The 25,711-nt window shown below is 30.9% G+C and overlaps 1 protein-coding gene and 1 long non-coding RNA gene across 4 annotated transcripts in view; one reads left to right on the top strand and one right to left on the bottom strand.

Moving 5' to 3' along the window:
- The window catches only part of LOC118196141 (kinesin-like protein KIF11), a 135,716-nt gene that overhangs the window by 43,040 nt on the left and 66,965 nt on the right, over window positions 1-25,711 (bottom strand). The window contains exons 17-22 of one of the 3 annotated variants that reach the window (XM_085808097.1): window positions 23,101-23,268; window positions 20,137-20,235; window positions 18,353-18,414; window positions 18,182-18,275; window positions 17,195-17,299; window positions 3,788-3,880 (exon numbers count right to left, since the gene is read on the bottom strand). In XM_085808097.1, coding sequence (XP_085664223.1) covers window positions 3,788-3,880; window positions 17,195-17,299; window positions 18,182-18,275; window positions 18,353-18,414; window positions 20,137-20,235; window positions 23,101-23,268 — 621 coding nt within the window. The remainder of the gene's footprint in view (window positions 1-3,787; window positions 3,881-17,194; window positions 17,300-18,181; window positions 18,276-18,352; window positions 18,415-20,136; window positions 20,236-23,100; window positions 23,269-25,711) is intronic. The other 2 variants (XM_085808098.1, XM_085808099.1) reach the window with 2 other exon arrangements.
- On the top strand, window positions 5,156-10,855 carry LOC146993449 (uncharacterized). Its single transcript, XR_015038700.1, has 2 exons — window positions 5,156-5,196; window positions 10,695-10,855. It is a non-coding gene; the product is annotated as an uncharacterized LOC146993449 (long non-coding RNA).

Below are 25,711 nucleotides of genomic sequence, written 5' to 3'. Positions count from 1 at the left end.
GATTGCAAATATTTCTTTTACAAATAGGAAAAGAAATCATTTGAAAATAATAAACGTTTTGCAACAGAAGACATTCACATAAAATTTTAATGTCGTGATAAGCAAATACACTGCCAAATTTCCTGTATAAAATATACCAAAAATATTCTCCCTTATTACGCACATAATTATCCTATGCTTTTGGTATCCTTACGCAAGACTGCCTAATAGCATTCATTCTGATCCGTTTTGCAGCTCCATCGCTGGTATTTAAATCGCATAAAATTTTAGTGTGCCAGTAAATGAAAAGTACAGAAATTTACATCAACTCTTAAAGTTTTAAGTCTTTTAAATTATTCTTTAAATAAATTTCAAGCTCGCTTGAGTTACCAAGATAACTAGATGAAAGGTATGATACAATGAACGGCAACGCTCAAGACTCTGAATTCCCATAACAGAGAGATCTCCAAAAGTTAAATCACACCTTAACTGATCGAATTATTAAGCATTAGAATTTCTAATGTCCCACTTGAAGCTAAGTGTACGAGATATTCACGGACTGGTTGTTCGACCAAGGCTCAATTGCCGGTGAACGGTATACCTGCACGGTTGTTTTCCTGATTTTACCATTGTGTAACGTGAGAATAAGGCAAACTTTCCTGTTTAAAATCTACTAAAAAATCATGCCCTATTATGCAGATAACTATCGTTTGCTTTTCCTAATAGCATCAATTCTGATCTGTTTCCGGAGCTTTGCAGTTGGTAATGGGCCTAGAAAAAATCTCATAAAAGGAACTGGCTGCGATTGAAGCTTATGACAGAGAACATTAATTTACTCAAAAGTTAATGACAAGTATGTTTCTTTAAATAAGGGAAACACACAAGAGCTCTCTGGAAAAGGGATTTCGTGAGGACAAATTAGACCATTTCGTATTTATGTTACACAATATGGGAAACATCGTGGTGCCAGCCCGTTCAAACCTGATTGAGCTACCAATGCTCAGCAGTCCTGTCCACTCGGCTATGAAACAGTATATACACCAGGTGTGACAAATTTCGGTGAATGTGTTCATAAACAAAAGATTTTTACATAAATCGGGTTAGATTAGTTAGATTGGGTTATAATAATAGGATAAAGCACATGAGGCCTATCCGCCTTACCTAAATCATAAAAAATGTTTTATAGTCCTTCAAAGTAATGTCTGTTGCTAGCAAAGCACTTTCGACGACTGTACATTTGCAGAAAATTGTGGGCAAAGTCCTCTTCCGGTATCTCAAAAAAACCCCTCGTCACATGACCTCGAATGTCTGATTCCTTTTTAGGGCTTTTTCAGATGCTGAAACAGAAAGAAGTCTGCTGGAGCAAGATCAGGTGAGTACAGTGACGGATCGACGGCTACAACTTCTCTGCATGCCATAAACTGTTTGACAACGTCGAGGTCAAATAGGCGTCAGGTCGAGGGTCAAATGTGGCGTAATTATCAGAACGAACGAACAGCTCTTTTCAGCATATTCTGGACGTACACGACAAATCTTTCGCAATATATGCCAGAGTATCGTTGTGAGTGTCAGCATTTATTGTTGCACTTTCTGGACATCTTCACTTTCTAAATATTGTCGCCAATACGAGCCGTCGCAGGATTACAACTTCGGGCAGCGTCCTCAGTGAAATTCCGCCCATTCGGAAAAAAATTTAAGCCATTTGTAAACACACTTTAAAGATACAGAGAGCTTAATCTCCTTAGATTTACTTAGTTTGGTGGTGTGGTGTATTTAATTATGGCAAAGCACACGAGGGCTATCTGCCTAAAGGGAAGGATGCCTTTCGTGGAGGACTTTCTAAGGGAAACTGGCTCGTATACACATTACACATGGGGAAAACCACGAAAACGCCCATGCAGCCAGCCCGTTCGCGGGATTCGAACCTCAGACCGAACTACCAGTGTTCAGCGTCTTTACCGCTCGGCCGCTGGTGGGCTTTACTTAGTTTGAAACAAAACTTTAAAATAATGGGCTACTCCATTTTGCACTACTGATAAGCCTTTGCACGTATTACTAGCAGAAATCCATAATGCCTATCACTGCATCGCTCTCAGACATGTTCAAAAACGTTATGGAGTAAGTTTTCCGCACGTCATCGTTCATTCACGACCGCCTGTGTGCATCTTGCATCATTCTCGAACTTTATTGTCATGCACTGTATATTAAAGAAGCTATTGCGTTAACTTACATAGTAGATTACCAAGTTTATTTTGTTCATCGGCTCTTTTCTGAAATTTTGTTCGGCTGTTTCTTTAGTCTTTCAACAGTGATAAAGTAGATATTATTTGTAGGTAGTGACTGAATACTCACCGAAAGTTTCAATTATTTGATGAAAGGGCACAAAAAATAATGTCCACATAAATTGGTTGTTGAGGTTAAGGATAAATTATGAATAAATGCGTTAAAGCTTTCAAAGCGTTTATATAAATTCATTGTGTCACACAGATAGGAAACATTTAATGGTAAGTTAAGTATTTCAGATTTGTGATTAATTTAACTTTTTAGTAGATCTGCAAACAAAATTGTTTTTTCAAATAACTACTATCCTTCTCCCACTAAATATGCAGTCGTTGTTAGGTATTCGAATAACGTATGCATTTTAAATTTGCTAAGTTTTAAAACTAGAATTAAACTGGAATAAAAATGGGCAATAAATAACGTTCCAAATAAAAAAGAATTTTACTGGAATAATTTATTATGTTTAAAAAATTTAGTATAAATTAGTTCAACTCCAAAAATCTGATCTTGAATCAAAATCATTTGATTGAATGGTCCCGTTTTACTATCTGCATGTGCTTAATTTTGACATTTCAAATGTCTGTAGCTTAATCTTTTACTTTTCAAGCTTCACTTTACGCTCTAAAGTCGATCATTACTTATACAGCCTGGTATATTTTCCTTCGTAGCGGTGTTTTTATTTCAAATGGCAAAAAATGTTTAATTTTCAAGGTAAAAATAATAATTTTAAATGGTGAGATTTAAAAGCAATATAGATATTTCGTATTTATTATATCTTTAATTTTAATTATATATGGTAATTTTTATTAATTTTATAAATTAGATGAATTAAAGTATTTTTATAAGCATTTCGTTTCATTGTGTAATTAACAAATAATGTTTCAAATACACCAAATATCCACAATTATTTCATCTGAGGCAGTTTCTTCTTTGGCTACTCACAGAACAACGTCCACCAGTAAAATTCAAGTCTTGAGTTAGGATTTATTTTGTAAAACCATGCTTTATATTATTAAAACTGTATGTATAACAGAAAGGTAAAATGGAATTAATGTGGAATACGTGAATGAAAAGTCAATTCAAATGTTTAAAACAAATGTCTGTACAGCACTTTTACGTCACAGAATAATCCTGAAGGAAAACAAAGTATATGCAATGAGCAACAAATGAGCATGCAATTAACAAGCAATGTAGTTTTCAGATACCTCTCGACCTTTTACAGAACGAATGTAGAAGATTATCAGATGACTAATTGATTGCTAGGCAGCAGGGAATAATTACGTAAAATATTTTCAACTATTTTACACAGAAAATAATAAAAAGTAATTGCCTTTATTCTGTAGAGCATATTAAGAACATCGGCCCACAGAGTTCCTGTACTTTTTAACTAACTTATACACCAGAGATGTAATACTTCAAACCCTTCAAGTTTAATAAAAACATTGAAATTTTTATACGTTTAAAATAATCTGTGTAAAAAATGTACTATCTACATACCAGCATATGTTAAATTAGAAAGTAAGCTCACCTTAATGCATGCAGTTACTTCTAATTGCTCATGTGCTTCATTTTCACTATCTAAAAGTTTTTTCTCCATTTCTTTGCAGAATTCATCTATATTCTTCATGTAAAAAAAGTCGATAAATTTAAAATAAACCCATTAATTACTTATTTTGGCAGTTTTTATATAATGCGAGCATAATATAACAATTTTGACATAAATGTAACATTTTCATCACATAAGAATCAAAATCATAAGCACTCTAAAAGTGCTCCATTAAAAAAATTAATTCAGAAGTTCAGTTCCCTTGCAGCAGTTAGTGTGTAAATCACACGAGCTTTATCGTAATACTACTAAGTACTTGCGCAGTTACTTTAGAGTTACTGTTTAAAAAGATTTATAATATATTACAATAGGTACTATCAAAGTTAACCCATGTGTTGAGAAGAAAAGCACATTTAAAAAAGAATGTAAACATACAACTATTCATTCTTTGTTACACAGGAATGCGGATAAAACACTAAGTAACTTTTAAGAATAATTATTCAAAACAAGATAGAGGTTAAAATCACTCAGAAACAATCTCTGTGAATACCTAAATCTTTTCTTAGAATTAAACTAATCTAGGGAAGACTTCAATGCCAGGGTTAAGATTTTTAGTCCTTTTTCCAGAATTGTAAACGTGGGTTAAAGGCGTTACAGAATGGTATTTCTTAAGGTACTTAACACATGAATGCAAACACACACACATGAGCACATATTTTAACACAAATACACATGAATTTTTCTGAAGTTTTCTCCTCTGTGAATATCCCTAGTAATCGCTGAATGAATTCAGGGAACTGCAAAAATTACCGGGGACTCCCATTTATTCCCATTTCATGAAGGATTGCTTAGAGAGTCTGAATATGAGACATAATGTACAGCACATAAAATTTTGTTTTTAAAATAAGTTTAGTACTGCGGAAAAGAATTTATTAGCCTCACACTGAAAAGACTGGGAGAATTTATAAAAAATTTGCATCGCTGAGTTCATCCAGACAGAAGGTGAGCGGAAATTTTGGTGCACATGTAGGAAATTTGTAAAATTTTGGGAAATTTTTAAACTTCAAGGGGATTTTTAGCTCATGTTTAATCTGCTAATGGGATAAAATGTGTTGAACCGACACTGTAAAAAAAAGTTCGCTCTTTACAGGCAAAAGTTTTGTAAAGTTACAGAAATCAAAAAGTTACACAAGAATTTCCTGTAATGGTAACAGGTTGAAAGCAAACTGTGGCTGGTACAGCTAATTTGCCTGTAACATTACAGATAATGTTTCAGTAGCCACGCGGAAGAATCACGTGACTGACTGGAAATCAGCCAATCAGAAGAAAAGTGTTTGAAAGCTAGTTGCAGAAAAAAACATGGCTGAATGCATGTTGGTTGTATAGCGCAGGTAAGTAAGAAAATGTTTACAATTACGTTTGAAATATTTTTTGTTCATTTTATGCAGATTATTCTCATGCACTTTGCAGTGTTATATGTAGTGAGTAAGTATTTAAACGTTTAAGCTTTGCGATTAATTAATATCAGCGTTCGTAATGAGTTGAAAGAATGCAGAATATTTATTCCAAATGCAGATCTAATAGTAGTATTTTGTCATTGCGCATCCGATAAATTACGCCTTAAATTGCCCGTATTATTATTTATAACTAATTATTCCAAAATTTAATCACTGTTGTGGTATTTAATTGAAACGGTAATGTGGTTGTTGAAAACAAAATTAATCATGTTAGCGTTCGTTTGCAATCGTCTGACCAAAGAACGTTTGACATCTTTTTCCCGGCAGGCCTTGCGAGAAACGTTTATGTAAACATTTAGAATTCTGAATGTAATGTATATATTTTTTTTGCTTACTAGGTTTAGTTTATTCTTTTTCTAGGATTACCTAATTAATTATACTCGGTTTATAATTCAGTCTAATATGTTTATATACGAGTGTGTTATGAAGTAAAATTACAAAAACTTGAACAATGCGGTCGAGAATCTCGTTTATTCTTTAGTGTAATAATATTATTTTTTCAATGGTATTAATTTCTTACGAATATGTTATAATTCCAAAATGAAGTAATTATATTGATTAAAAATATGTCGCATCATACTTTTCGTAATGTTTTGGTTTACTAACTAGATGCAACTTAATTATTCCATATATTTTAATATACCAATATCAACAGGGAAAAGATGGAAATGACCTAAAATATTTTTCTAAAAATTCGTTAAACTAGTTATAAAAGAAAACTAAAATTTTGTACATTATTTCCAAAAATATTCCATTAATATTTTATAAGTTACAAAATTTATTATATTGTATATATAACTACCATTGCATACTTACAAGTTTTTAAACATTTAATGTAGAATTTATGTTGATTTTATTTTGCCCAATTTTAATACAGTTTTGAAGTATGATAGTCTTGTTACTAGGATATCATGAATCTGCTAATACAAGTTTAATATATTTCTTGACAAATGTTTCTCTTATTCATGTAATATAATATATAAATCATAAAATAAGTTTTTAAATAAATTATAATTGTGTATTGGAATTTAACACAATTCTGTATCTATATGTTAGTATTAAAAATAAAATAATAATAAATTTTTAATGAAGCATTGATTTTAGGATTAACAACTGTAAATATATATATATACTCACACATGAATAAATGGCAATGCCAGTTACTTTTCCTTACAAAGCCGTCCATGAATATATACTTCCCTTTAGACTGATAGCCTTTGCATGCTTTGCCATATTCTATCAATCCAAATGATGCAAATATGCAGAAAATTTTACTTTCTTTGAAAGTTAATGCAGGAAATAAAATTCAGTGCATTTGTAAACTACATTAGTTCTCTTATAGCTTGGTATTTAATTGTCCAATGATTTACTAGTCCAAACTAATGCAGAATTCAGATATTGTTCAAACAAAAGAAAATTAATAAGGTCTGATTGTTAGACGTATATATGAAGATTTATTTTTTTTTAAATATTATTTTAAGTCAAATTTTAAGTCAACTATTTCATTCCTTTCAGTAGCATTATTTTTGGAAATCTTAAATTAAATAACTGAATGCAATATTTCTTGTTAATAAAAGAAAAGCAATGTTATGAAAGACTAGCGAAGTGGATTTGCAAGTTCTAATTACGAAAGGTCCCATGCTCTAAGGGGTCATTTTTAAAAATACTTAATTAAAAAAAAGTATTTAACATAAAACTTCCAGCTTCACACATGTGCAATATTAATTCTATATATTTTATCTCATTTTATTGATTAATTTCATAGCATTTCGTGTGACACTAGTAGAAATTATTTATTAAATTTTATGCAGTTTCTAATCTACGTTTTGATTTTGTTATTAATTACGTTAGGTTACATAAGATTTAAAATTATGTAAGGTACAAAAACCTTCTGCATCTATTAATATATGCTGAAGTGAATGAAATTATGCCAGTGAAATTTTTTAAAATCAAAAACAAATTTCTGTGGAAAACTAAAGTTATAAATTCTAAATGCAAACAAAGGAGTGAATTTGAAAGTTATCAAATAAGCCAAAGTGTTGGTAATTTTTGCAGTTTTGCAGAAGAATTTTTATACTGTGCAGAATGGGAATATGATGTTTGGTTTTGTTAGTACAGTCAAAAGTCGTTAATCCGGATTCGTCGGACTTCGGCGATTCCGGATTATCAATTTTTCCGGATTACAGATCATCAGTTTAAATCTGGTAAGATGGCATGCAGAAATTTTAAAATTAAAAATATGAAACCGTAATTTATGAAATAAAGAACAATTATGATCTAAAGGGTATCAAAATTTACAAAAAAAAAAAAAAAAAAAAAAAAAAAAGAAAAAAGAAAAGAAAAGAAAAGAAAAAGAAAAAAAAAAAAGCTTAATATTTATTTGTTTACTTTATTAAACATTTCTTTCAATGTAAGTTGTTTAAGTTGCTTTGTTTTATGTGATAATACTTTCTCTTTAATTCTATAAACAGCCATAATTTCTTCTTCAGTTACAAAGTTCCGCTGTTGAAGTCCTATAATTGCTGTGTCGAGAATACTGACTAATTTGTCAATCGAAATTTTTTCGTTTTCAATAACCTCTGTATCACTTTCTTCACTATCGGAAGCGAATTATATTGACGAGGAATTTGATTTAAATCATAAACAAGACGGAGTACATCGAGATGAAATACTACATTTAGTAAGGAATTATAAGCCAAATAAAATAAAAACATCTGCCCTGAAGATAAGGATTGCTGACAGATGAACATCCAATACATTGCGCGTCCCCCCCCCCGCCGCCGCACAGTAGCGCGAAATTGATAAACAGCAGATTTCTGAATGGTTAGATAAACAAAGGATTATGCCTTTATCCATTTTTTTGCAGCAATTCCACTTTTTGTTTAATGGAGTTCGAAACATACTTTCGCTTTGTAGATCCTTTACATATTAGTAAATATATATCGGAAATTCTATTTGACATAATTGAAAGTTCAAGCTTACTTTTATAAAATTGCTCTAACAGTCTTCAAAAAATAATAAGCCGGATCTAATTCGAAGATTAAGGAACAACGCAATCTGTAACATTAATTGAATTACATAATTTTAGCTTAGCTTATACCATCCGTTATACATTAAACGCACATGTGTAAACGTATTATGCGCATGCGCACACGCATATTTGCAGCCGTAAAGGTCTTACGCGCATGCCTCAACGCGACACATGCGCAGAAAGTTTGTAGCTTTGAGGTCCGGATTATAGATCAAACTGAAGTATTGCAACTTAAACACGTAATTTAGCTTAAAATTTATTTGAACTTAATTTTCTAATTTATTTTGATCATGTATATTTCATGTGTCATAAGTCTTTAAAATGAACTTAATTCTCATCCTATTTATTAACACAAATTTTTGAAAGAAGAAAAAGTCACATTTGTTTTGCTTAGTTGCCCACGAAAATTTAAAAAAAAAAAAAAAAAAAAAAAAAAATATTTGCATAATTATCCCCCTTTTAATGCATTTAGGAAATGAATATCCCAAGATTTTAAAATGGATTTATCGACATAATGATATATAGAGAGGAGTTATGTTTACTTGCAGACTTTTTTCCTCCTTTTTACTAATATTATAGTATGAAAATCAAGGGGGAAATTAAGCAATAATTTAATTTTGAAGGATGTGATTACAGTAAGACCATAACCAATCAAAAATATTCATAAATGAACTACTGGTAACTATCATAGTATTATTATATAAAAGAAACCTACATCCCAATAAGAATGTTTAGTAACATTAACGTTTCAGTATCTGATAATAATAATCTTCATTCCTACTTCCTTATACCTTGAATTTCATTCTTATTATTGCCCAATGCTATTCCCTAGACCTCAAAGCATTTAATGCATCTGGAACTGCGATTTGTGCCGTCTTCTACAGCATGTAATCACCACTCCGTTTGTACTACCACGAGCAATGATCTTCAGAATTACCGTATTGCGTTGCATATCCCATCCCACCCAGCTTTAGAACCAGATTTTGAAAATTAAAAATATTTGCATAATTTTCCCCCTTTTAATGCATTTACAAAATGAATATCCTAAGATTTTAAAATGGATTTATCGACATACTGATTGTTTTCGTCATACTAACAAAGGCAAACTTTAGTACACTAAAGGCCCCGTTGAATCTTTCTCTTCTAACTGTTGAATATTATGTCAGCCTAATACAAAAAATGATCTATGATAGTGAAAGGAAATACCAACTGCCATTCACTGTGCAATTTTGCCATATCAGCTGCATATTCATCTTCTCTAATTATTTAGAAGGCTGAGGCTTAAGGAATTGCAAGAACAACAATGAGAATGAGAGAAATTCAAATTATAAAGAAATGAGATAACTTATTAGATGTTGCAATTATGTGTATTCTTATTGAAATAGAGGTTTCTTTTAAAGAAATAATATTGTGATAGTAGTAGTTTATACATGATTACTTTTCATTTGTTATATTCCTACTGTGACTGTGTCCTTTGGAAATTAAATTATTCGTTTAATTTTTCCCTCTCAATTTTCGGAAGATAAAATTAGTAAAAATAAGTAGGAATATAGCATCAAGAGCATTAGATATCCCCATTTTCTTGAAGCTGTTCACTATTATTGTTTCATAAATAATAGGCCATGCACCCAAAATCCACTAGCAAATCAGTTAGTAAGATGAAAATGACCACTATGCAGACGAAAAATTTAGGGTAACTTGTTTTGTGAGCGCCTTAAGAGAGACAAACATTACCTAAGTCATTAAAACAATTTCAGAATCCTGTTGCTAAAAGAAAGCTTGGGGGAAAATGTTGTCCGAGTCCCAGTGATTCATTTGGACCAATATGTAATATTGTTTTAGAAATTTAAGGTAATAAATATAATATTTTTCGAATGCTAAAACAGTTCGAGAAATTTATTCAAGTTCTGAATTCTGAATATAAGTATACTGTATATTATATTTAATAACTATGGTGGCTTCATTTATGAAAAGATTTGCATATTGGCTGTTTTGTACAATGAACCTTCTCTAAGCTAGCTATGCGTGATTCCTAAAGATTTTGATCTTTAATGATATTGGGCATCTTAGAGAAGTTATGTTTACTAATTAGTTATTTTATGAGGAATGCTGGTTAAATTTAAAAAGTGATTGACTGAGGTAGCTTGTAGTAATGAGACGGTTCACTGTAATGCAATTTTTTAAAGTATTTAAGCTGTTCCTGATTACTTAAGATATTATAAAGAAATATGATTAAAAGTGTTATATGAGCACATGTTTAAAACATCTATTAAAATAATTTTTATAAGCTTTTTAAGAGCATGATTATGATTTTAAAAGAAATGTTTTTTTCTTTATTTAGGAGACATGGTTTACAAAGAAGGGGAAAAACCATTCATTTTTTCCAAGCAGTCGAAACGAATTTTTATGAAATGTTATATTGTGTTATTTTTTAATTAATTCTTTTTTTAAGGTTTTATGTAAAGTTTATGAATTAAGTAATAAATTATTTTTACTTCTGTATTTTAATTAGCATATTATTTGCTTCATAATGTTTCACAATAAAATTATGAATTTAATAAACTTCATAATTAACATGCTGTTATATATATAGAGAGAGAGAGCATAAAGTTTGTTTTCTGTTGTCACATGTATATTTCACAATTTTGTATGCAAATCTCGAAATTTATAATAACTAAGAATACTTTATCACTTTCTAAATGGTAACTATTAAGCTTAAAGTTTTATTACATATCACGTTTGTAAAAAATTATAGGTAAAATTAAAATGCATTAAATTTTAAGTTAAACTGAAGTATTAATTTTTTAAACCAATTTGTTAAAGGCATAATTGTATTAAGCATCAAGAATTTTAATGGAAGCAAGGCTTTTAAAATTAAGGTCAGTTGGTGAAGTTTTATGCTTATTCAAAAAGCATGATATTAGGTTTTTAATGAAAGACTTCTATCTGTTAATTCAAAGGAAATTATTTGAAGGTAGGGTAAAAACGTTATGCAGTTGCCATCTATTACTTCAAACAATAGCAGACTGTTGTCAAACACTGAGTGCAGATAAGAATAAAAAGGTTAGTTAGACGTTGTAATTCAAGCTTATGAACAAAATTTTGAATTCCTTGTAGTAACAAAATAAAGTTCATTGCTATGTTGAATTCTTTAATTTACTGAAAATGTCATTTTTTAGAAGGAGAGAATATAATATTTTTGAAACATAAAGAACAGCTGTTCTGAGTTCTTCATAGAAATATTTCACAAAATGTCTTTTATTGTAATAATATGATCATATCAACATGCAACACGTTTACTCATATAAGTTAAATCTAAAGGAACATGTGTCTATTTTAACTAAAATTACTAAAAAGAAAGTTCTAGAACATATCTTAATAATTGACACTAAAACATGCAAATAAAGCATACTTTTTTTTTTTTTCCCTTCTATTTTACAGGCCAAATATAAATTCCAGATGACTTTCCATTATTTTATGTAAAAGATATACATGTAATTTAATATAAGGAGTAGCATATCAATTTGAACTTAATTATCAAATTAAGCTCAAATCGATTATTAATCAAAATTATATATATACCTACAGATATCATTGCTTTATATGCATTTCAATGTATTTTATTATAATAAGCATTATTTTAGACCAAAAATCTATTACTTTTATAGACATATCCTTTAGTATTTCATCTATGAAAAATATATTCTACACATATAATTACTTAATGAGATATTAGAAGGAAATAATCTGAAACCTTTACAGATACAACCATTGGAATTTTACGTAAGAAAAGTATCTTCTACTCACATAATAACGTGCTGTAATAATACAAGCAAATAACCTGTAACGGTTACAGATATATCTGTTGAGATCTTACATGAGAAAAACACGTTCTTTTTACATAATTATTTGATGTAATATTACACGCAAATAATCTGTAACCATTACAGATATATCGTTTGGGATTTTACATAAGAAAAATATGTTCTACTTACATAACTATATGCTGTGATATTACAAGAAAAAGATCTGTAACCATTACAGGCAAAACTCTTGTAAAGTTACAAAGAAAACACCTGTTGCTGTTACTCAAATAACCCATGGCATCCCAGTTTCCATGAGTTTTCTTAGTAACCTTACAGATTTTTTTTTACAGTGGAATACGAGTTCATCACTGAAGATTCACTTAAGATCTCAGAATAGAAAAGTTCATTTTAAATGTATAATTGGAATAGTTTTTTAACTAAGTACTTAATATCTAAACCTTGTCATATGGTACAAGAATACTTGTTCACCAAGTCAGGAAATAACGCACTATAAATAGAAAATTTCAAAATACCATTAGAAGTAAAAGCAGCCACTAAATGACTGATTACTGCCGTAAGAATTTTACAGACTTCGTAAATTTGTTTTGATGCATTTTGCCTACGTAATAGTAATTGATAGAAATTAACTGAGTTTAATTTTCGTTGGATTATCGGTGTTAAGTGCAGCAAAAACTTTTTTTTCCGTGCATGCCCATCCATGCAATATTATACAATAAATTCTACAGCTTGGAAGAAAGGTCTGTAAACACTGAACTCAGTATTAAAAAGATAGCCATTTATCTTTTTGATACTGAGTTCTTGATAGACAGAGTGATACAAATTAATGCTAATACATTGCAAATAAAAAATAAAGTACATATATTATTAAGATATTTAGTGATGCAGCAAAGTGAAAAATTTTTTTAGAATTTCAAAATGCTGTTTTTTGATTCCCCAGGTGATCCATTTCAACAAATTGATTTAATTTGATTTCTTCCCCGGCATTCCACTACCCCAGAAGTATTACACGAGTTGTATAACACAAGGCTTAATTTTTAAGACATAACTAATAAACAATTATTTGCTTACATACAATTAAGGCAATTTACGCAATGAGTAACTTCTCAAAGTAAAACATTTGTTTTGAAATGTTTGCAAAAGGAATTTTCATGTATTTGCAAAAGGTAAATTAAATGTATTAGGTTTTAAATAAAATTAAATTTGATCTTCTAAATTGTCATTTCCCCTTCGATTCGTAATAATATGCTGTTGCATAAAATATTCTGATCTCTAAACATTTATATACTGGAAAGGTATTGGTCTACAAAAATCAGAATGAAGCTCTAAACTAATTTTATCATTTAATTGAGATAGTTTTCCTCAGGTTTGACAAAATTAAGAAATTTTTAGGAGAAAAAGTATAACATATTCTATATTTTTAAAACTTTCATTTACTGTAGTTTTTTGAATTATTAAACAATGTTTTGAATAAAATAATAACAATAAAATTATTTTAAACTAAATGTAATTAGTTTTCCTCAGATTCGTTATCATTAATATAATCATTTAGGGAAAGAAATATAAGACAATCTACATTTCTTAAAGCTTCCAATATTGCGGTATTTTCAGTATAATTAATATGAATTTCCTTAAAATAACAATAATGAAAGTTTCTCTTCGTCAGGAAACCTGTCTGCAATTTGAAGAGCTTTTTAAAATTCTTGGAAAAAGTGAAATTTTCAGTTGCTTATAGTTTAAAAATCTACCAAATCATGCTGCGTTTCTATTGGAATGATAGCTGAGTGAAAAAAGTTGCATTTCACTTTATTGGTTGAGATTTTATCTATAAAACAATCCCTATGATATGAAAGTTATAACAGGAGCAATAGGCAAACTCCTACTAAAATCCCCCGAGTGGTCCCAAAGTTAGTCTGTTTCTTACGAGGTCCATGCTAATTAGGCGCTCGTGCTTATGCCTTATGTTTCGAGACAAGGTTCTTTAATATAAGGTTTCGAGATAACGTTGACTCAGGGTGCCCGCTTCCTGACTGAAGGCGTTAAGTTACACAACAACTTTTCTTGGAGTTGCTGGGTTACGTTGCCTCAGTCTACTAAGAAAGCATACGCTCTCTTTTCATCTGTCTACTTTTTGTCAGTCTGTCGGAGCATGATGAAATCTGGTTTAATCCGCATTTTGGATGTCGGTGAAGGTGTATAATTGGCTTACATGGACGTGTAATCAGTCATTTTGGAAAGTCCGACAAACACTGAATTTTCGAATGGGATTTAAAAGTCGGGTCTGGACGGCCAAAGTGAATGGATCATTCTCCCTTCTTTGTACACAGGCTGCTGAGCAGGTCAAGCCGGCAACTGTTCCGCTGCCAGGTTCGTGGGCATTCATTGGAAATCATCGAATCTTAGTCCTGTGACAATTTAATGGAAGCCCAACCAAAGATCCTAAACTATTTAAATCGCGAAAAGACTAATCCTGAAAAATGGTTCTTTCAATCTCTGGACTTTCCTTGCGAATTAAATTTTATATATTATTGTTTAATATAATTATTTTACATTAATAATTGACTGATAACGTTATTTAAAGGTTTGGAAGTAATATAAATTAGCAGCTGATTGAAGAAAGTATAAATGTGCTAACTTTCTTTTAATGTGTTGCCTGATCAGAAAGCACCTTTAAAATGAATGCATTGAAAAAAAAAAAATAAGTTGGAAATTTAATGTCGCATTGTAATTTGATAACAATTGAAATATGGGTACTTTTCCGTTTCGCCGGCGCAAATCTCGTCAAGCAGACTTTATTGGCGACTACATACAGTATACACATAGAAAACGTGAACAAATGTTAGTTCTAAGAATTTTTTATTTTGAAGGCATAAACATTTTAATACCGTCTTAAATTTTGTAAGAAGCTAATAAATAAAGACAATAAATTTGTAAAAGGATATTAATTTAAGAACTTACTACGCTATCATGGTTCACCATTTTGATTCGCCGGTTCATATCACGTGACCCCAAGTGATCTCATCTCACGTAAACTACGCTACAAAAATCTAATTCTCTCAGTAATTATCTACATTAATTTCACGTTAAATCCTAATTTGGAATACAAGTTTAAATTCAAGAATTATTCAAGTTCATACGAATAGCTTACTCAGAAATTATGTAAAACCGCAGTTCTTTACTTCGCTAGTGCATTCTTATTAGAACTGATGAATTTAACTCTTGACTTTGCCTTTTCTATATTTTCGCTTTCGGGTGAGCGGTGTGATTGCATCCTAATTAACTTAATTACCACGAATGGCCTTAAGGCATAAAATTGAACTATATGGGTAAAAATTCTATGTAATTTATGCCAGTATTGAAAGAAACAATCAATCTGATAAGAAATGACTGCGAATTGTTTTGAAAATGAGGTGTTAAAGGTTACCAGCGAGGATATTCCATTTGGCATCAGTTGCACCATTATTGGCGACTTTATCGCCTGCGCCGGCAAAAGGGAAAAATACCGTTTCGGTTAAAATGCTTTTTAAGTCAAATTTCTGTCAAGTAATTAAGAACTGAAAATCTTTTGAGCTTTAAAACTGTTATAGTGATGAAATGTTATGGTTATTAAAATGTTACGGTATTACCTAAAATTAATTATGCAAACTACCATGTGTGCTCATCAACACGTTATCTTCAAATAAATACATTGCGCCGTATAGAATGCAATAGCCCGACTTTAAAGTTATGGTAAATGTTATCTTTTAATCTATTACTAGCAAAGTGTCGTTAGCATTTTCATGTATAGCGTGCAATCAATTTTTTGGATGCCGATTTATTAGTTATGATGAAAGTCAGTTACATAATATGTCAGTATGGTATTTTAAAAAAGCATGTGTGAGATATTATCGTCATGCGATGATTTGTAGGTACCTTATTTTTTTATCAAGATATTTTTGTTAAACGGAAATTTTTAAACTGCGAAGTATTTGAACCGCTTTATTTTCGACCACGCGATGTTTCCTTCCACGATGTTTTGTACCACGACGTTTTCGCATTGTGTTGTTTTCGTCTGCGATGTTTTCGACAGTAACCATTTTTCGTACGCAAAGAAGGAACTGCTTAACCCTTTGCGGCAGCGGCATAGTGTGTCCGGTCTGGACACACCTAAAATTTTTTTTCTGTACGCACAGAAAAATTGAATGAAAAAGGATTTATAGGTTACTCTGAACCCTCTTTATTTATAGTAGATGGCAGCTCAATACAAACCAGTCCATATATTTTAGCCATGTTTAGTTTTTTAAGACCCTCATTTTTTCAAAGAAATCTTCCAGATTTTTTTTTTAGTGTATAAAAGGAATTGTTTGAAAAGAAATTTCTATGTTATTTTTTTGGCTATATGCTAATCTCCTTATTCTATATTAGTTTTAAATGTTTACCTTGAAATCTTACCTAAAATCAAACAGCGAACCCTAGGTGTGCCCATACCGGGCTCACTGATAATCTAGGACAACTGAGAGTCTGTATTCCTTGTTTCTCGGCATCTCATTGGGCAGTTCATTGACAACAATGATCGTTTCAGCACTCTTTTCGAAGCTCTATTCAATCAGTGTGCCACTTTGGGCACACCCACAGAATTAAAATACGAGGTGCTATCTTCACAAAATTTGACTTGTGTACTTCTCTAGGCCTAATTAGACTGCCTACCTTTTATGAAAACTCAGACTTTAAAAGGTAGCGTGCCGGAAAGGGTTAATGTCCCCGTTCTCCATGAGCTATTTACAGCTCTTTATTTTCCCTGTGCGTCATTTTTTAAAATACACCTTCTTATTGCTCATCCAGCTCGATTAAAGAGACAGCCACGAACCTGTTGTTGGCAACAATATTTTGTGTGAACACTTTAAATAGTTTTCAATCCCATCGAATGTTGCACATAAATTTCTCAGTACACTTTAAAATACACTTATGCTGTTGAATAAAATGGCAATGATTAAATTAAATAATGCAACTGAAAAAGTATTTTCCGTTTAACTCTTACCTGCAAGTCCCCGCATTTGCTAAATTCAGGTGCCAAACGGTTGTACTTTGCGATCACATCATTTATATTTTCTCTCTGGAAATTGCGGCAAATCATTGTCAAGTACTATACAAAAAATTATCATTTGAACTTTACTCAAAGTAAATTTATCTTGATAAATAAATAATTTATTCTCAAATAAGCTGAATCTAATAAAACAATCGGTTATTTGTAAAAAAAAAATTAAGACAGTTATGGAGAAAGCTTGAACTAAGATAATACCCACTAATTAATTAAAGCTTGAAGTAACTGAACCAAACTTAAGCTGGAAAAGTACTTAAACTGAAGAAATTAAATTTCGACTTTGACTTTTTTGAACGTAAATTAACATTTTCGATTTCATTAAAATTTTTGATGAGCAGAAGAGTTTCTAAAAATTAGGCAGTCTTATTTTAGTCGTTAATCATTTATATTATTAAAAGTGGAATTTCAAATCTTTAAATATTTTAAGATGTGCTGTTTTATAATATAGGTGTAAAGTTCATCTTTTCTTATATCGGGTCTCATGAGCTAAACAACCGCTTGTAAATTTGCTCAGTTTAATATTTACTGCTTTTATAACCGTCAATCAGATTTTTCTTGGAAAATTTTTGTAACATTCAGAGATGTTACAGAATGAGAAACAGTCTTTTTCAATAAGACTAGGAATAATCCTCAGTTTTCTTTCTTTAAAAAAATAAGAATTTTTGAAATTATTTTTACTTGCTTTTAAAAAGTGCAGAATTATGGCAAGATGAATACTTATCCCTTGCAGAACTTTTACTCAAAGCCTAAATTTATCAAACTTTGATTACACACAAATATAGCTAATATTGTATAATGTTAATTTCCTTCGAATTGTTCAAGAACGGAAGAAATACACAATAAGACTGCTTTAAAAAGTACAAAATTAGGTAGTAGAGTAAACAGCTTAAATATTTGAAACTTTATGCATTAGGACTAAATTACCATGCTTTGTACATTCTCAAATGATGAATCTGATACCGGCAAAGATATTTCTTCTTGGAGGACATCCGTGGTATTAATTGAATTATCAGAGTATCTGAAATGAGTAAGAATAATTGGAAACAGTCTTAAAAATTATGAGCTTTCTAAAGTTAAATTAAAAGGGGAACTTACGATACTAATTTATCCGAAACATCTTTGGCAACATCTGCGAGCTCTTCAAACGCAGCTTGTGCCTGAAAAAAATTTCGTAACCGTTAACTATTTTAATAACACTGGTTCAAGAAGAGATCTTAGAGAAAAAGATATTGTAATTCTTAAATTTGAATAATAATCTTAATTCCCAAGATTAATAGTCATATTTCTTTGTTTCGCTTCTACATTGAACGATTATTTACATCTTTTCAAAATAATTATCGGTATCCGGTTTCAATTGTTTCGATAAAAAAAATTTAATTCTAGAGGAGAAATTTGAAAATAAAATTCAGAGAACTCGTTTTCATATTCAGTACCGAGTTCTTGGAGGTAAATTTTCACGATTCCAAAATATTTTTCAATTTCGTTCCCAATAAAGGGTTGATGCCAGCAGGAACATATGCTTTCATGAAATCTAACTTTAATTTACTTTAGTAATCAACTGTAACACTGTTCTATTTACACTAACTGATCGTTGAAATTTCATTAATGAATGTGCATACATCACACATGCAATTATTTAAATATTCGAATTTTTAAAATAATGATAATATTATATTATCATTATTTTATATTCACAAAGGAAGTAATATAATCCTAATTGAAAGTAGTTGAGATCCTAATCGAAAAAGTCATTGCTGCAGAGTGACTAAAGTGTCTATGGTTAAGTGGATAACCTATTTCGATAAAGCATTCTATTCTCTACTGTCTGCCTTATTTGGGATGCTTCGCTGTTTCATGCGAGACAGACTTTTCACGGAAAACTGACTTGTATGCGAATTTTGTAGAGGACAAGAATACTTATATAACCAACTTTATATACCATTTTAATAACCAACTTTCATAATGTCTAGATTCACATTCATTCTGTAATCAGAAGTCTTACATATAACCAGTCACTTTTCGCTCATAAGGGAAAGATCTAAATATTTCCCACAGCTTTAAAAGGACATCCGGTCAATTTTTATATTTGAATAAACTCGATGTGTCTAAAAATGTTGGAAATTATAGAACAATGGAATTTCTAATTAGGAATCTGATGCTCTTGGGCTTCGATCATGCCTTCACATACAAACGTAAGAAATCCAGCGATTTGTGTATAAAAAGGTGAATTATTGCTGATATTTTAATATTTACAAGCATTAATAATTGCACTAGTAAACATGGTAACTTATAAAAACTACTGCTTTGTAAACAGAACAGGCCCTTAAGCTCAGAAGGCATCGCAAGAAACTGCGTGCTATATACAGAGTGAGAAACAGCGTCAAAAAAGTTCAGATGTTATAGTCTTCGGAATTTTGTCAAGTTTCCGGTAAACCTAAGTATAATGAAATGTACTCGTATATCCAGGTGGCATAAGTTGCCTTTTTGCGTAATATTATGCGTAACATATTTTATGATACATAAATGGCTCTCTTTTTCCCCTTTGGGTAAATAATATATAGATTAGACTACTTGGGAAGATGAGAATGGTTATTCAAACAATATATTCGAAGACTCAAATTATAAACATGTAACCAGAAAGAGAGTAGGAAGAAAATCAAAGGTTGATTAAGCTCACTAACTGATACTAGAATGCATCAGCTATTTCCTAAATATTTAAATCATCTCACCCCAGCTCTGGAAATATAAAGATTTAGTGGAACATAAAATCTTAAATATTGCTTCAATTTTTTGTTCTCAAAAACTGAAAATTAATTACAGGATTTTATTATGAGAATCTTTACTTTTTTTTTTTTTTTTTCCCATAGAAAAAAATTTACCCTATTACTTGTTTCCAGCTCTTTAGCGCAGCACTCTTCAAAAACAAACATCAGTTCTGATAAAGCATTTTCTGCTATATTCATCTGATTCTCCCATTTCTGAAAAAGTAAAAATCCAAGTAGAACGTATTTACGCTGTGAAAATTAAGCAGACAATGAAAAGACTTCAGAAGGAAAACAGGCAGCAAAACGTTAAGTGATTACAAGACTGAAGGACATAAAAATGTAGTTACATTTTAGAAGCCAAGAAATCAGATTTACTGCTTTTCAAAGGATAGATTTTAAAATTCTTGACATTCTAATTTAATTACTTGATAATTATTTAATTTTACTAGTGTTTCCTGCCCGTTTTATTTAAATTTCTTTTGTTTCAATGATCAAAATTTTAAAGGCTTGTGGAACTTTAACGAAGTACAAACTCTTATCTTAACTTTAATTATAAAACAATCATGACTTGGGAATTAGAAATAATTCAATTGCATAAGAATTTTGGCTTAGAAATTAGAACTCTTATACCAAAAATCCTTTTGCTTATTAAGCACTTCAAAGTGCTCTTTCATAATTATTTATTTTTATCATTATTAGTACACAGTCAAACCTCTATTTAACGAACATTCTGTTTTACGAATTCCTCTATTAGCGAAGTTTCCTGCGGAATTCTGCTGGAGGTGTGAATTTTCTTGTCTAAAAACCCCCAGATAGCGAAATACACTCTCTATGTAACGAAGTTTTTGAATGTATGATTTTTCTCTATACTTTAAAATGATTTATTCATTTGCTGTGACATGTGCTTACAGCTATTGTCCTAAAAAAAACAGAGGGCTCGTTATCTGTTGTCACATTCTATTCTGCACGAAGGATGAAGTGGGGTGTAGGAGATTCTCAAATCAGAAAGCATTTACCCAACCTATTGCTAGAAATTCCTCAACCAGGTCTCTTTTGCAATCCAATTTGAGATTAAACAACAGATGCCTGTTATTTTTATTCCTGCTTTTTGTGGTTTCATGCTGCAAATCCTTTTTGAAGTTAGTTGTGTAGTGAATGATAGAAGATATTCAAACAAAACGCTTACAAAAAAAAAGTTCCGACTCTTGGAGAAGGAGAAAAAGGTGTAAAGGAGTTGGAAAATAGTAATTTCATGAAATGCTGACCGAGGTCTTCATGATAATGTCGTTCCCGGTAGCCAAAACAAATTGAAATAAATGATTATTTTTTAAAGAATCTATGCAATTTCTCAAATTTCTTTCTTTTAAAGAATCTATGCAACTCTGATGAAATGCCTACACTAGGCAAACGTAAATTTGCTTTTATATTTTATTTTATTATTACTCGTACATTTAAAATGAAAAACAATATCATCTTAAATCGTGTTTATCATATCCTCTATTTTACGAACTTCTCATTTAGCGAAACTTTTCGCGGGATTCTGAGACTTCGTTAAGTAGATATTTGACTGTGTCTACATAATTCCCTACCCCAACCTTTATTTTCGCAACTGTTGGTGGTAGACAAACTTCCATCTATAGAAATGCTTGCTCTAAAGGATGCAAATATTCATATTTTACCATTTTCAAGTTTAAAAACAACTAGTTTTAATACAATCTATGAAATTTACCTTTTTATACGGTCCTCTGGTTCCCAATTCATATTCGTTTTACCATTTCAAGCACGCTACTAGCTAACTACCACGAATTCCAAATGATACTATGAATGAAAAGAGAAAGCTTGAAATATGTGGATGCTCCAAGAAGGAAGGAGGGGAAATTAATTTCATTAAAAAACAGTATTTCCTGGAAGCCAGTGTAGTGAAAACCTGTTTGGACTGCCTTCATTTATTATCGCGTCTGCGGAGTGGATTGCTGCCGCCGATGTTATGACTGAATAACAGCTGCACTAGAATGCAAGGAAAGTCTCTGCTTTCCATCCTGGCGCCAATCAATAACAAAACAAAGCATATTCTTTCTTAGTCAATAACATTAGTCAATAAAGATGTTTATTGACTAATGTTATTGACTAAAAGGAAAAAGGCGATGTTAAAAAAATATATTTTAAATTAAGAAATTCTTTAGTTTTGGGGGGTGCGAACATTGTGCGGTTCACTTTTTTTTACATAAATTTTATCTGTAAAGTTGGGGTACGGACATTACATGAACGTGTACGATAATCTTAAGTTGTCTTTTGTTGCCAGAAAATTCTTCTATTTCTTCTTTAAAAATTTAAACGATATGCTTTATAGTATTATTTTAGAATCAAATCCGCTTACATATACTTGATGCTTAAATAAATCTGTATAAAAATACTCTTTAATGTAATACTGAGCCTTGTAATGTGTACGGAATCGAATGCTCCATAATTATTTCCTTTCTGGTATTTTCTAGAATACGATTCATGTATTTTTGAAAGAGAAAATGCCTAACAAGTATAACAGTTCTGTTATGAAATTCCGTATAGTGTTAGATAAATTATATTCAAATAAACACATGTCTGACATTCTTCCTCAGACGCTATCGGTTTTCAACTAATGTAATTTTAAGTGCTAATGTTTTCGACTTTCGCTTCAGCTTTTTGAATCGATTAGTTTTACACAATGCAGCAAAAATTCATCCTAATAATATTAATTTGTTGGTAGAACTCTTCGTTGAATGTTACAGGTGTGTTATGTTCATGACCAACTCGGTATTCTTTTGTCATAATCTCAAGAGTTAACAACAATTAAGATCTAAGAATTTCGACTACACGGAATCATTAAAACTGTAGCTTACCTTTCAAACACTAAAGTAAACGTCCAAGACTAAGTTTATGAATTTCAGTCTTCACGGTTTTGAAAACGAAACTGCAGTTGGCAGACGTTATGCAATTTATGTATAACTCTACGTATTTTAGATTTTGTCATTTAGAAATGCTTATGGAGAATATCTAATAGTGATACTAGAGGTAAGAAATTTGCGTTAACTGAGAGAATACCTTTTTAATTTCGGTATCTTGAGTCACTGCCTCTAATATTATTCCCTCATATATTTCTAAGGATAGTTTCTGCTTTTCTATCATATGACAGAGAGTTTCAGAAAGAGAGCTTAAAGACAATTCTTGATCTTCACAAAAACGATTTACCATTTTTACACGGTCTTCCACCTAAAATGAAACCAAGGGTTATACAGTGATGAACATAAGTGAAGACAACTTTGCATTTTCTCGAAGAATGGGGAAAAAATTGTAAAATTCATTATTTTTATCAAAACACATATTTATATAATTTCTGAAAATTATAAAGGGAACTATAAAATATTAAATACAAATTCAAATTAATAAACACATACAAAAATAAGTCGAACTTTCAAACCCTTGAAAAAGGAGGGACAAGAGTCAAAGCGCAATGTTGATTTTTACGCAAATTAAGTTATATTGCGTCATTTTGTATGTACCAATTATAGTGCTGTAAGACAGGTAACAGTTTTATTTACTTGAAATAGTGCTGAAAATTTTACTATTTATGCTTTGTTCGTCGAAATTTTGAAGTGACTATTAAGCGTGAGGAAACTACTATTGAAGAGAAAAAAAATATGCGTTTATATAATTAGAATAAATCATTGAAATAAATTGGTGAAATAGTGAGCAGGAGTTGATACATAGCAAGAACTGTGATTAAAAAAAAATTGGAATCTTCTGGTTAGGGTAAATTCACAAAGGAGTCTCCGCCTAAAAAAGCTGACTCGTAGAGAGATGTTATCAATATTGCTACAGTGAACCCGAAAATTTCTTCAGTTGCTATCGTAGCAGCACTCGAGTCTTTAACAAAGTAATTCATCCCTAAACTGTCCAAAAATTCACTGGACTGGTTATATATACAGAGCTGCCAGAAAAAAAAGAAAGTAGTGGTTTCACAGGGAATGGACATGTTGCAGGTAAATTTTTATGATTTTCCCGTGGGTATAGCAAATACGAATTCAATTACCTTCCGTTTCTTTCAACTTTTTTCTTAACATCACCAAACTTCTGGAACTCATTATCTCAACAATAAAAATGCCGCAAATTTTTCACCTCCGTAAATTTACTTTGGACGCTTTGCAAGTTTTTTTTTTAAGTCTTATACTAACCCCAAAATTACCTCTTTCCCTTATGTGCTCTTTTTTAGTCTTATGCTATCCCAAAATTTACCGCTTTTCCTTACAATTATGTGATATACGATTTTTTTTTCGTTCCAGATTCATTCTTTGGCGTAAACTCTGAATTCTTTTACTGATGTGTTACCCAATTCCCTTTCAAACTTATGAAGCGAGGATATTTTTCTATTACTTCTTCAAACGTAATTTCCCTTAAATTTTCATATTCTTTTAAATCTCAGAAATCAGATCTTTGAATTAAATACTATATACTTATGTAAAGTGCTAATTTCAAATAGCTGGTCTAACGTTATCTTGAAGAAATAGCCTGACCAACTGTATGTTGTTATGTCTCCAAATAAAAATTAAATTAGAATTTTAATTCCAAGCTCTATGTCTCCTTAAATTCGGAAATCAGCTTGACTGCATGATAAAATAAAGTTACCTGCAGTTGGAATGAAAGAAATCTAACAAAATAGTGACAGCAGTTTGCATTTAATGAAAAATTTATACAAGTAAGGTAATTTATATATGTAAGGTAACTCCAACAAAACTTAAACAATATGATTATAATTAATTTGAAATGACAGATCGCAATGTTTAGAATCGAAACGCGAAACTTGGTGAAAACATTTTCTTGACCCAAGACTATGGAAAGAAAGCGCAGCATTTGGCAATTTGCCTTTGATAATTAAAACGTTTTGTTTCTTTAGTTTGCTTCATATACACGAATTTAGCTGTTAACTCAAAAGCTTTCTTTTTGAAGGCGTAGAATCCACTGTATTTTTTCCCCGAAAACCGTTTAAAATTAACGTGCGCGCAGATTGCATTTTTACTGAAAAACTGAGGATGCGTTTTAGACAACTTTGAAGTTATTGGAAATAAAACGATACAAAAAATAGCTACAAAAATTTTTTTCTCATTCAGAAATACATAACGCTAAAAATATTTAGTGTTAAATCAGTATTAATGGGGAACCGAAAACATATAAATCTAACAATACTTGTCAAAGCAATACGGTTTTGGAGATTTCATGAATTTGGAGATTTTCCGCCAGCCCATTAGTCAGGTTCGTAATCAAGACCGAAGTACCAGTGTTTTGGGGTCTTATCCAGTCAGTAATTTTCAAGCCTAAGCAAAGATGATGGTAACGATGTTTCTCAGTCTGAAAACTCTGCATATTTTGCTGTTTTTAGCAAGATTTATCTTCCTATTTTCATATGCAGCAACATCTACGACTGACGGAAAACAACTATGTGAATATGATTAACTTTACAGTCCTCCACAAATGTGATAAATTAGCATTTAGTTTTCATTACGTTTGGCAATTGTTTATCCAAAAGGAAAAGATGTCCTTGTGATAAAGGGACGGTTATCTGAGGATAAATTAGTATTTAGTTCTAATTAAAAGCGAAACATCTCAGCATAAATTTAAAATTAGAAAAAAAAATTAGATTGGCGTACATTTTGAATCA

This window comes from Stegodyphus dumicola, chromosome X1 (genome assembly GCF_044657685.1).
Source record: "Stegodyphus dumicola isolate Sdum_Otavi_A_Nest chromosome X1, ASM4465768v1".
NCBI classification, from domain to species: domain Eukaryota; kingdom Metazoa; phylum Arthropoda; class Arachnida; order Araneae; family Eresidae; genus Stegodyphus; species Stegodyphus dumicola.
This window is presented reverse-complemented; position numbering and strand designations above follow the sequence as displayed.